General features: G+C 36.0%; 1 protein-coding gene across 1 annotated transcript in view; it reads right to left on the minus strand.

Annotated features, from left to right (window-relative positions):
- The window catches only part of LOC110891173, a 55,839-nt gene extending 43,519 nt beyond the window's left edge, over window positions 1-12,320 (minus strand). Inside the window, exons 1-2 of the mRNA XM_022138844.2 lie at window positions 12,133-12,320; window positions 10,892-11,852 (exon numbers count right to left, since the gene is read on the minus strand). Coding sequence (XP_021994536.1) covers window positions 10,892-11,848 — 957 coding nt within the window. The 5' untranslated portion in view covers window positions 11,849-11,852; window positions 12,133-12,320. The remainder of the gene's footprint in view (window positions 1-10,891; window positions 11,853-12,132) is intronic.
- Window positions 12,321-12,577: the final 257 nt, after the last annotated feature.

Consider the following 12,577-nt stretch of genomic DNA (forward strand, 5'->3'; position numbering starts at 1 on the left):
TTAACCGGGTCCACACTACCTTCAGAGTTTGGCTTGGTCGTTCCCCCGTGAAGCCATACCGCTGACTACCACTTGACAATCGTTGTGCTACCACAAGAGTTGAACACTCTCTGGCGTAACACACGGTGTGGAGACAAAAACCCGGGTGGGTTCAGAATAGAAACCTAGCACCTCTGGCAAGGAGACTAGGCTCTATCAATTATTATCTAATCCACTAAAGTGACACAAGTGAGGATTGAACTTGGGTCTCTATTAAAAAACCCAAGCCTCCCTACCACTAGGCCACAAGTGGTGGATCTAAGGCTAAGGGGTATGGGGGCATGAGATTGGTAATGGATTGCCACCTAGGATGGTGGATGATGTGCTACACCACTCCTGTTAGGGAACCACCATGGTTCACATGGATTAAACTATGGAAACCATGCACATCACTTTCCTTAATTAGTTAAATATATTTTATACAAAATAAATTTAAAAAAAATAAGGATGGTGGTTTGGGTCATGACCACACGTGGATGAGAGTTGGGTGACATAACGCTAACATGGAGGATAATGGTGGTCGTGAGAGTCATGACCACACCCTATAGCTAAATAGTTGGCAAACGACGATTAAAATAGGGAAAAATTGTAAAACAAAACACGAATTTTTACCGTCACATGATTATACAGTTATCTGACGTAAAACGTAGATATCCTCGAATTTATGCCGAAAAAGCTTTAATTTCGTGCTTCGTAGCGGACAATCCAATCGGTATCGACTTGATATGTTATAATACCATTACAAGCTCGATTCGAAGTCTGAATAAAATAAATAATTTACGTATTGTAATTATAACTAAACAACTAATTTAAATAATAAATATATGGAGTTAAGGAGTAGGATCAAATACAAACTACATTTCGCATACAAACTGTAAGAACCATTTAAAAAGTGTCACGTGTCATTCAACCAATTATAGATAAATGATAAAATAATATCCTAAATAATATCAATTAGATTGAATTCCCTATAAATATGCTAGCAAACAATTAATTCTTTATTTGGATCTTCAATGTGCTGATTAAGAAAAGTGCTAATATCATTCAAATATGTGCTAAAATCAATTATCTTGATTAATTTTCATGTGCTAATATAATTCAAAAGTGTTACTTTTATGTATGTATTGTTTTAGTATGTGCTAATTTAACTTTTTTAAGTGCTAGGATTTGTTCTTAAGGTTTGTAGAAAAAATATGGTTTGTACTGGAACCAACCCCATGGAGTTAATACTCAACATCCCTTCTCTCTATCTCTCTCTATACATACATAGATATATACAGATATAGATAGAATGAAAAGAGATGTAAGAATAAGATTTAGGGATAGTTTCACCCATGAAGTTTCATGATACTTTCTTGCCATCCAACATACGAACTTTGTGTTGGATGTTTGCTAAAATGCTCAATCATTTCATTACCAACAAACTTGATAAATATACAAAGGTGTAACAACCTAACCTTAATCTAAGGAGCTAACTATGGAAAATAATAATTACAAATATTACACAATGTTATACATAATATATGGGTTGACTAACATAAATGAGTTTGTGGTTTGCTTCAGTTAAAACCAATGCTCTCAGACCTGGACCGGACCGGCCGTCTCAACCGGTCGGGCCGGGATCCGCTGCTTACGCCGGGTCGGTTCACCCCAACAAACTGTTTCTGCAGTTGGCCGACGATTCGGCCGGCAGTTTGGCCGGAAAACCGGTGAAAGGTCGGATGGGTTCCATTAAACATAAGTATATTTTTTTCCTTTCTGAGTTCCGACGAGCATTTTAGTCACAGTATTAACAACTCTCATATTCCGGCAAGCACGCCAAACTTGAAGCTTTGCCTTCCGGCGAGCTTAATTCGAAAACTTGAAAATGCAATTAGAAGAAATCATAATGGGGATGAGTGGAAGTTTTTCGAGATTTGAAGGTACATGCCGGAATATTTTTCCGGATGTTCAAAGAGAGACGAGAGAATTTGAAAATCTTATTCTTTTCACCTTGCGTGTATATTTGACCAAGAAGTTTTTTGGTTTTTTGTAGGTTTGCAGGTATTGTTTTAATATATACAAGATTTTTACCCTGCACTGCGCGTTACGATGGCAACACCACGTTACCTGTATTTTACTTTGTTACACATGTTACGTTCGTGATATTAACGTCATTAGACATAGATAAAAAAAGTATAATGTCTCGGACATTACGTTATAAAATTATAAAAGTAATTTAGACAGCGTTGTGAAGTCGTAAAAGTAATTTAGACATTAACGTGGTTATGCATAGATAATAAAAAAGCATAATAGTGTGCCATACGTTATGGTGTAAAGTTGTAAAAAAAATCAAATAAATTGAGATGTCAAGTTATCATTAAGTAGATACATCACTCTTTCAACACTCTCCCTCTCAGCCAACCATTATACCACCACCGTAGCAACCATCGTTACCACCACTCTGAAAATTCCAGCGAAGAACCACCAGCTGAAGAGTTTGGCCAAGAATCACCACCGACCTACCACCACACCTCAACAGTCACCGCAACCAATTGTCTTTTTTTCGGAGATGGAGATTTTTTTGTTTATGTTAATTTCCAATGTCTTGAAAATTAGCTCTAAAACTCGAATAAGACAAATTTATGTTTATGAACTCAATGGTTAAAGTTCAACTTGAGAAGAATCGGTGAGAGGTTCTAAGTCCACTTCAAGCATTTAATGGATGGTTCCACCCAACAGCTCTTGTTTGTGAAGACTGTATGTATAAGAAAATAACTTAACAGGGAAAATATTGTAATTTGCAAGCATGGCATTTTTGTAATTATGTCGTGCACTGTTGCACCGACCATGATCTTTAAGATTATATAAATTTGGTTCATCATTAAAATAATTAGAAAGTAAAAAAAAATAGCGAATAGGGTTGTAATTATTAACCTTGTATGTTTCAATCGTTTTTTGGAACTCTCAGTTTTAACTTATTATATTTTTATATATTATATATATATATATATATATATATATATTATCTAATTTATGACGTAATCTGAGTCTTAAATCTGGTCGAACCGGTCTGACCTTTGACCCCATAAGGTGATCGGGTCGATCTCCAGTCCAACCCTCAAAACATTGGTTGAAACCTGTATCTGATTTGATATACCTTTGCTCAAAAGGGGCCCACCTAATTCATGTTCATCTTCTTCGGAGGGTTTTTGTTTATATGGTGATCTAACTACATAGATTTAGGATTTAATTTAGTGGCATGGCTGTCATCAGATAGAAACCAAATAAAATGGATTTGATGATCAATCATGGAAGGAAGGAAGGAAGGAAAGAAAGGGGGTTTCCAACTAGGTTTCTAGGGTTAAAAAGCTCACTGGAAAACCGGTTGTGGTGCTCAGACGAAGGAGATGGGGGTTGGCCATTAGAGGAAAGGGGTTTGGGTTTTAGTTGTTTTATTTTTTTAATTTATAAATAGTTACTAGTCTAAGTCTAGTGTATTACACGGATATTCTCACAATAAATTAAATTATTCAATAATGTTGAAGAATATTTCATTACTAATTTTGATTTTAATGTTAATGAGATGATTATGTTTATTAAATCAAAATTGGTTTAAACTTATTTAGTTAAATCAAGGGATTTTTACATATTTCTCCCTCCTAAGCCTCCTTATTATGTATTTCTCCAAACCATAAAATCAATTATATATTTCCCATTTTTTTGAGAAATTACCCAATTACCCTCAAATAACTACTGCGTATATCCCCATTTGTATAATCAACACTCCTTTGAAAACTTCGAATCTTGTTCATCGAATCTAGCTAGAACTTCCGATGTTTTTCGGTCTTGAATATGAAAATAATCATTAGAAAACAAAACATCAACTGGCGAGTCATTTGTTAATCTACTAATGGAAAGTAGATTTTTTGTGAGGTTTGGAACAACTAGCACATTTTTAAAGAAATGGAATTATTTAAATTAGTTTTTCCAATGTGGGTTACGGGTAATGATTCCCCGTTACCAAATGTGACTCGAATGTTTTTGGTTTGAGGTTGTGAATAAGTTGACCAAAAGTAGTAGGAAGCATATGTGTGGTAGCACCTGAATCGGCAGTCCAATCCGGAGTGTCCGTTGCAACGTTGCATATTCATCGGTTATAGTCCACCTTACAAAGGCTTTTGATGTCTTGACACCACAACCGGACGGGTATACACCACACGACACGCTAGATTTGATGAGGACAACTTACCATTCCAAACCTCCTCAACATCTTCGGATGTTACAAACTTACCTATTACCAACTTTGATGACCATTTACCCTCACCCTCCCAAAACAGCCCAAAACCCCATGACAAACCCAACTCTCCTGGCCCATCATCACCATCTCTCACAAACCAAAACAACACAACCTCACCAAAAACTCAACCCCACCCTTCTGTTTTCGATGATCCATTACTTTTCCCTTCCACATCCGACCCAAATCCACACAACCAACATGAACCCATCGGCCCATTTTCACCTCACCCTTCCAGCCCAACATCGACCCCTTCCATGTCAAACCAAACTGAACCATCCTCACCGGCCCAACACTCCAGCCCAACTCCCTCCGCTCCTCACAGCCCAACTACACCTCCTCATTCAAGCCTATTTCAATCCTCAAGCCACTCTACCACCCTTCCGCATCAACCCGACACCTCTGGTTCGGATTCTCCCAACTCATCTTCATCACACCCGCCTCATAACATTCATCCCATGATCACTCGAGCAAAAGATGGCATTTTCAAACCAAAAACCTTTGAAAATCACAATTCCTTTTTCTCGTCACATGTTCCCAAGGGAATGAAAACGGCTCTTAAACACCCCAAATGGATTCAAGCAATGAACGAGGAATTACATGCCTTGCGTACAAACAACACATGGCATCTCGTTCCTTGACCATCACACACCAACATCATTGGTTCCAAATGGATTTATAGGATCAAATATAAATCTGACGGCTCTCTTGATCGCTACAAAGCCCGTCTTGTAGCTCAAGGCTTCACTCAAATACCGGGACTCGATTTCTCACATACCTTTAGTCCGGTAGTCAAATCCGCTGCCATCCGTGTTGTCCTAAGCCTTGCCACGATCAACAAGTGGAAACTACGTCAATTAGATGTAAACAATGCTTTCCAAAATGGCCACTTAACCGAAACAGTTTTTATGGAACAACCTCCTGGTTTTGAAGATTCAAACAAACCCAATCATGTGTGCAAACTCAATCGTGCTCTATATGGTCTAAAACAAGCACCTCGTGCTTGGTTTCAACGCCTAAGCAACTTCTTGCTTACTCTCGGATTTGAAAATAGTAGATCCGACCCTTCTCTATTCATCTACCAACGCCATGGTATTTTAATTTATCTCCTTGTTTATGTGGACGACATCATTATCACCAGTAATAATGACACATTTATTACCAACTTCACCACACGTCTTGACAAGGAATTCAAAATTAAAGACCTTGGATTGCTTCAATTTTTTCTCGGCTTGGAGGTGACGCACACTGACTCGGGTATATTTCTAAATCAATCCAAATATGCCCATGACATATTAACTCGAGCCGGTCTTCTTGATTCTAAACCCGTTGCTACTCCTCTCACATCTAAAGATGTGTTCCACTCCCAGGGTCATCCCTTTCATGATCCTACTCTTTATCGCTCTCTTGTCGGTGCCCTTCAATACCTCACTATCACTCGACCCGACCTTTCCTATGTCGTAAACGAAGCCAGTCAATTCCTTCAACAACCCACCACCACCCATTTTCAGTTGGTCAAGCGAATTCTTAGATATGTTAAAGGCACTTTGACTCATGGTTTACGTTTTGATAGACCTCCTAACACTACTTTACTAGGTTTTTCAGATGCAGATTGGGCTTGATTTTTTTGGATGTGGAGATGTTAAACGTCGGTTGTTCGTTGAGATGTGGAGAAGTTTTCAAAGGAGGCGCCTAGTCCACAAAGGAACCAATGACGCTTATCCTCATTACTTATGGGATGCCCAATAGCGGCTAGTTGGTCGGATAGGGACTTGAATTTTCAACCAAATTCGGACACGGAGGAGTCGCCTTTTTGAAGGGTTCGAAGAGTATCCTTTAGATTGTGAATACGTTCGATCGAACAATGGCTATAGGCATCGGCTAAAGCTTTCCAAACGCTAGCAGCCGTGGTGTGGCCAATGGTCTCTGCTATGGCCTCTTCGGTTAGAGTGGAATTTATCAAAAGGAGGACCTTTTGATCATTAGTTTTCCAAGATAGGTATGCGGGATTGTTCGAGGTTTGATTTTCGGAAGTTATTTTTTCTGGTGGGGGAGTGGTCGAATCATTGATATGACCGAGTAAATTGAGACAAGCCAAAACCGGTGTAAATTGTTTCTCCCATGGGAGATAGTTGGTGGAGTTCAACTTAATGTTAATGAGTTGGCTAAGGGAATGGAGAGGGATGGATGAGAGATCAGAGGTATTGTTGGTTGCCATTTGGAGTAATCGGTTGGCAGAAAAGAAACAGGAAAAATAAGAAAGAAGGTCAGCGAATTCAAAGAGGAAAAAGGTTTTGATTTTGGCTGGCTGATACCATGTGATAATGGTAAAACCTTGATAATTTCTATTGATCATTGTACAAGTTTAAATACAAGAAAATGTTACAACAAATAAGGAGAGAATATCTCTCTTTACTAAAGATATACAAATCACAATAAATGGAAATGAAGTAGATGATTGACTAGGAGGGAATCAAGGAGAAGAGATGATTCCAAGGCTTGTGTTATGGGATATGTTGACAACCTAGATTAAGTACCGAGTTCCTGACGAATAGCCCTATGATTGTTCATCTTGTTCGTTCGTAATTTGTTGTTAACCTAGATTAATTACCGAGTTTAAGACGATGATGATATTATACTAATTTGCTATCTTCTGATTGGAGTTTTGATGTTTTTATGTTATAATCGATTATTAGACTTTTCTTATCAATAACCGAAACATGGTGTTTATCTGGATTTCAATGTGATACTGGACTGTGTTAGTTAACAGAAAGTATTGGTATAATGGATTGATCTTGTAGTATGATAATGGCTTGAAGAATTTGTGTTTGATGCATGTTTAATTGTTTATAAACAGGGATGAAATCATGAACTATTTGGCACAATTCACGTTCGTCATTCAGCGGACAAGCATTGACCACACCAATTTCAAGGCAGAATCGGACACTTAAAACCTCTCGCGCATTTACACTTACTATACAAATGGTCAAACCAACAATTTAGTTCATACCAGGTAAAGACGAACAGACAATACATTTTCAGGTTTGACCAACCATCTGTGTTTGACTCGTCCGGTGAAGTTGGAGACATTATCGGATTCTACATGATTGATGATGAAGGGACACTTCAATTGGTTGATGTTAGTGCAAAATTCGTGAACGGTAGACCAGCAGGGATTGAAGGAAAATACGTGATGCGGACTCCAAATGACTAGGACCGGTTCATGCGGTTCATGGAGCGCTATGCGGTTCAGGGATTGAAGATGTTGTAACATGTTTAGATTTTGTTGTGCGTTCGTAATTTCATGTTAACCTGGATTAAGTACCAAGTTCCTGACGAGGAGAATACAATATTAACTTGCTACATTCTGATCGAAATTTTGATGATGCTTGTGTTAAAAAAGTGTGTTTTCCTAGAACGATTATCGTAATTTTAGTATTGGTAATTGACTGGTGATGTTTATCTAGGAGAAGGTTAACACGGGTATGTGAAATTCAAACCACCAGAGCTTGAAGATGTAATGTGTATAGATTTTGTTATGGTTTCTTATTTCATATAATTAACCTAAATTACTAAAGTTCACGAGGAGAAGATTACGGTACTAATTTGCTAGCAACTTATCAGATTTTCTATGATGTTTCTGTTAGAATCAAGTGTTTTCATAGAAAGATTATTGAAATTTTAATACCGGTAAATCAATTGGTGGTGTTTAACTGGGTCTCAATGTAATACTGGGCTGTGTTAGTTGCATAGTGGACTGCTAATGGCTTCAATTTCGTTCAGTCATCTTCGTAATGCTTCGATTTAAAGTCTTCATAATGCTTCGATTTAAAGTCTTCTTGAAAGTAGAAGAATTGGGGTTTGAACGGAATTTATGTTTTTATTACGAACGGAATTTATGTTTTTTTGAACGAAATCTATTATGAACGGAATTTATGTTTTTTGAATGGAATTTATGTTTTTATTATGAGTATTATGGTTTTGTGTGTAATGTTTGACAAGAGTAACAAGTAGAAGAATTGGGGTGATACTACATAATCTGGGTAAATATGTAATTGATTTTACATATTAGAATGGGGAAATATGTAAATATTCATTAAATAGTTCAATAAGGGTAAACTAGTCATAAATAAGAGTCATTTAAATGAAAAGTGGAAATATGTAACATATATGAGTTAGGGAGGGGAAATATGTAATTGATTTTATGGTTTGAGGAAATACGTAATAAGGAGGCTTATGAGGGGGAAATATGTAAAAATCCTTTAAATCAAAATTGGTTTAAACTTATTATTAGTTACTGAATTTAAATTTAAACTAAACTCGAACATTATTTCATACTATATACAATTTGATAAAAAAAAGTTATAATTATTTGATACGTTAGGAAGATATAAATATTATATTTGGTTTTAATCTTTAATGACACACTTACTTATTTTAAATCAAATTTTGTAATATGGAAATGATTAATTGCGGAATTTGAATTTAAATTTGAATTAGACTAGAAACCATTTACTACTTCAAAAATTTTAAATTCACTCAAATTGATAATTAAGGAAAAAAAATAAGTTATTATATTTGCTTTTAATGTTAATGAGACTATTACGTTTTTAACATCAAATTTTAGTTCATAATTAAGAAAAGATTTAAATATATATTCAAGATTTAATGAGGAAACTTTAAACCATATGTTGTGATCAAACCCTTATGTTTTCTCTCCTAAACACAATAATAATGAATTAAGAGGTTGCAACGTGACACTTAATAGTTTAAGTGAACGCCAAATGTCCTAAGATGGTTTTGATTTATTATAATTTATAAATTATAGATTATATTGTTAATATCCACATCAACATATTTACAGAAAAAGAAAATAAAAAGAAATGTCATGCTAACATGGTAGTCTATTAAATAGACAAAAACCTAGAATTAGTATATCAATTGAAACTTGAGTGAATTAACTACTTAACTAATAAAATTGGTTTGAATGATTTGATTCAAACAACGTAGAAATTTGCAATGTTTTAAAATCCTGTTTTTATACCGTATCATGTAGGGGTGTTCATGATCGATGTTGCAAAACCGATCCGATCGGATCAAATTGAATTTGCAAAACCGAGCACAAAAGTGACGCTCGTGCTCGGTTTGAATTTTAAACGAGTGGATTGTTTTCGATCGGTTTTTCTCAGTATCTTAATTAAAACATGTGCAGCAACACACACACAAATAAAAAAAAAACTGAAATCAAAACTATTAAAAGGCTGCATTCAACAAAAACAAATCCTAACTTAATTGATGCAGCCGCCGAGGTATGACCGTTGATGCAGCCGGCGAGATAAGTGACCGGTGTGAGACCTATAGCCTGCGGTGATTGCAATCTCGAATGCGCAAAGTGAAGTTGTTGGCCGGAAATATAAGTAGTCGGTTGATACAGTGGCTTCGGAAAGTGAAGTTGTTGGTCGGAATCTGAATTTGGTATGACCGTATGAGTTGAGCAACGCCAACAAAAGTTTTTTTATTAGCTGTTTATTTGAAGTTTTAGGAATTGGGGTTAGGTTTTAGTAATGAATTGGACTAGGTATGTTTCTTGGGCTTTTAATTTTTCTTGGGCTACTTATATATATAACTATAAAACTATATATATATGTATATATATATATATATATATATATATATATATATATAGTGGGGATCCTACGGAAAGTGTGTTTTTCCTAAAAAGTGTAAAAAGTCATAAAACACAATAATTTCAGGCATAAAACACACCTAAAACTCACAAAATAATAGAATGAATATTACTAAAACACCATATTCAAACTCTAATAGTCCATAAAAACTTCAAACACACCATCGTAGAACTATGAATATAAAACACACAATGCTAAACAACATAAAACACAATAATATTTGTCATTCCACAATCAGAGCCTTAACATCTAAAACACAACACAAAACCCACATACATGATGTTTTAGTAATCTTCATTTTTGGTGTGTTTTATGGTTGACATTATGGTGTTTTATGACTTTTTACACTTTTTAGGAAATTTGAACTTTCTGGCCAACTCCTATCCTATATATATATATATATATATATATATATAAATTTTTAAAATCTATAATATATATATATATATATATATATATATATATTAATTATTTAATAAAAATAATTCGAGCGAAATCGAGCGATCAACGAGCGAGCGGACCTTTGCTCATGCTTGGCTCGTTTTCAAATCGAACCTAACCGAGCGACTCGTTTACAAACTGAGCATGAATCAAACGAGCATTTTTCAGGCATTTTTCGAGAGATCGTCGAGCAGTTTGGACAGCCCTAGTATGATATTGGGCTCAAAAACAGTTTTATTTTGTAATTTTGAAGTCCTTTTAATTAATTTTCTTTTAGTTGTAAGTAAAAATAAATTTTTAATTACAATTAAGAATATTACTTTGTCAAAGATTAACAAATATTAAATGGCAATTTCAGTCTTTTTTTTCTCTTAATGTGATAAACAAATCAAAAACAAAAGGAAAATAAAATAAAAGGTGTAAAGAAAAAAAACAGAAAAAGTCTTACAAAATTTTCATCTGGTGGTTGAAACTTTAATGTTTTCTCCAATGCTTTCTCAAGTTCACCAACAACATTGAGCATATGTGGACGGTGTGCTCGCTCTTCCTTTAGGCAAGAATATGCCGTTTTTGAGTATTTTCTGAGTGAACTTAGAGATATTTGGTATCTGGACATTTGATTCTTTAGATCGGGGTGGATTATATTAGGCAACGTTTCCTTTTCATAATGTTGCATGACCAATCGAGCTAGTAACCTATTAGCGTCGTTCTTAATATACGCTCTCCTCCCACACAATATTTCAAATAAAACAACACCGAATGCGTAGATATCCGACTTGCAGGTCACACCTTTCGTCTTTCCAATTTCTGGGTCCAAATACCCTATTGTGCCAATAGGTTCAGAAAGAACGACTTGGTCCATTCGGTTAAGTGATTGTTTGATGGAAACTTTAAAACCGGATAACTTGGGTTCCCAGTTCTCGTCTAATAAAATTGTTGAGCTGTTGATGTTAAGATGTATAACACCATAGCTACGTCCCTCGTCATAATGGAGGTAACTCAACGCACGAGCCACGCCTACACATATCTTCAATCTTTGCATCCATGTGAGGTTCGCGCTGTTTAGATGCTCCTTGAGACTTCCGTTTTTGGCCTCATACATGGTTACGATGATCTTCTCATCTTTCTCATCACAAAATCCAACAATAGAGACTATATTTGGATGCTTGAGATCAGAAAGCATTGAAACTTCCGTCCAGAACTCGACGACTTCTCCACCATGCTTGCGATCTAACCTCAGCGCAGAAATCGTGATCAACTCCCCGGACCGCTGGAGTTGTCCTTTGTATACATGTCCCAATCCACCGCGTCCGACGATGTTATCATGATGAAAGTTGTCGGTGGCCTTTACAACATCTTCAAGTGGGATTTGTAAGTGAGCAAACTTTGCAATTGTTGTTGTCATGTTTCTGTTTATCATGTAAAATAAGAGTGAAAAATCATTGGATTACAAAGGAATGAGAAGGTAACTTATACATACGAGCAACTACACTGTATATGAAATCTTTTGAAAATTTGTTTAAGAAAAAATCTGTTACAATGGATTTCCATTTCTTTAAGATATCAAAAGTATTGTAACCAGGTTTGTAATCTCGGGTTCTTGTCTTGTTGATTTAGCAAAACCACCTCAGCAACATTTTTTCGTGTCAAATTGATAGGTTATAGTCAAAATGGGTTGAACATGCGAACCTGGTAATGAGTATGAAAAGGAGCTGCAGCGACGACGGCTCTGAACAGAAACAGTGGCGAAGGTAGATGAGATATTGACAGCAGCAGGAGCCGGATTTGTAACTGCAACGGCGTGAGAGGGAAGGAGAGATGTTGGCAGATTGTGAGAGGAATCAGAGGGAAAGGGGATGAGAACTTAAATAGAGTGGAAATGAGGATAAATAGGAAACTACGTACCTACAGTGTTGCTGGGAAAGGGTAGAGTATTCTGTAACATCTGACTTTTTCAATTACAATGGGGGTGTTTGGCTTAGCTTATTTGTGAGTTGTGACTTATAATAAGTCCTTTTCAGTGTTCAATAAGCTAGAATTTCTTGCTTATTGACTTATTGCCTCACATACACACATTTCCCAAACACTTCAATAAGTTCTTTTCACCTCTTTTCACTGTTAAATAAGTCAATAA

Source organism: Helianthus annuus, chromosome 11 (genome assembly GCF_002127325.2).
Source record: "Helianthus annuus cultivar XRQ/B chromosome 11, HanXRQr2.0-SUNRISE, whole genome shotgun sequence".
NCBI classification, from domain to species: domain Eukaryota; kingdom Viridiplantae; phylum Streptophyta; class Magnoliopsida; order Asterales; family Asteraceae; genus Helianthus; species Helianthus annuus.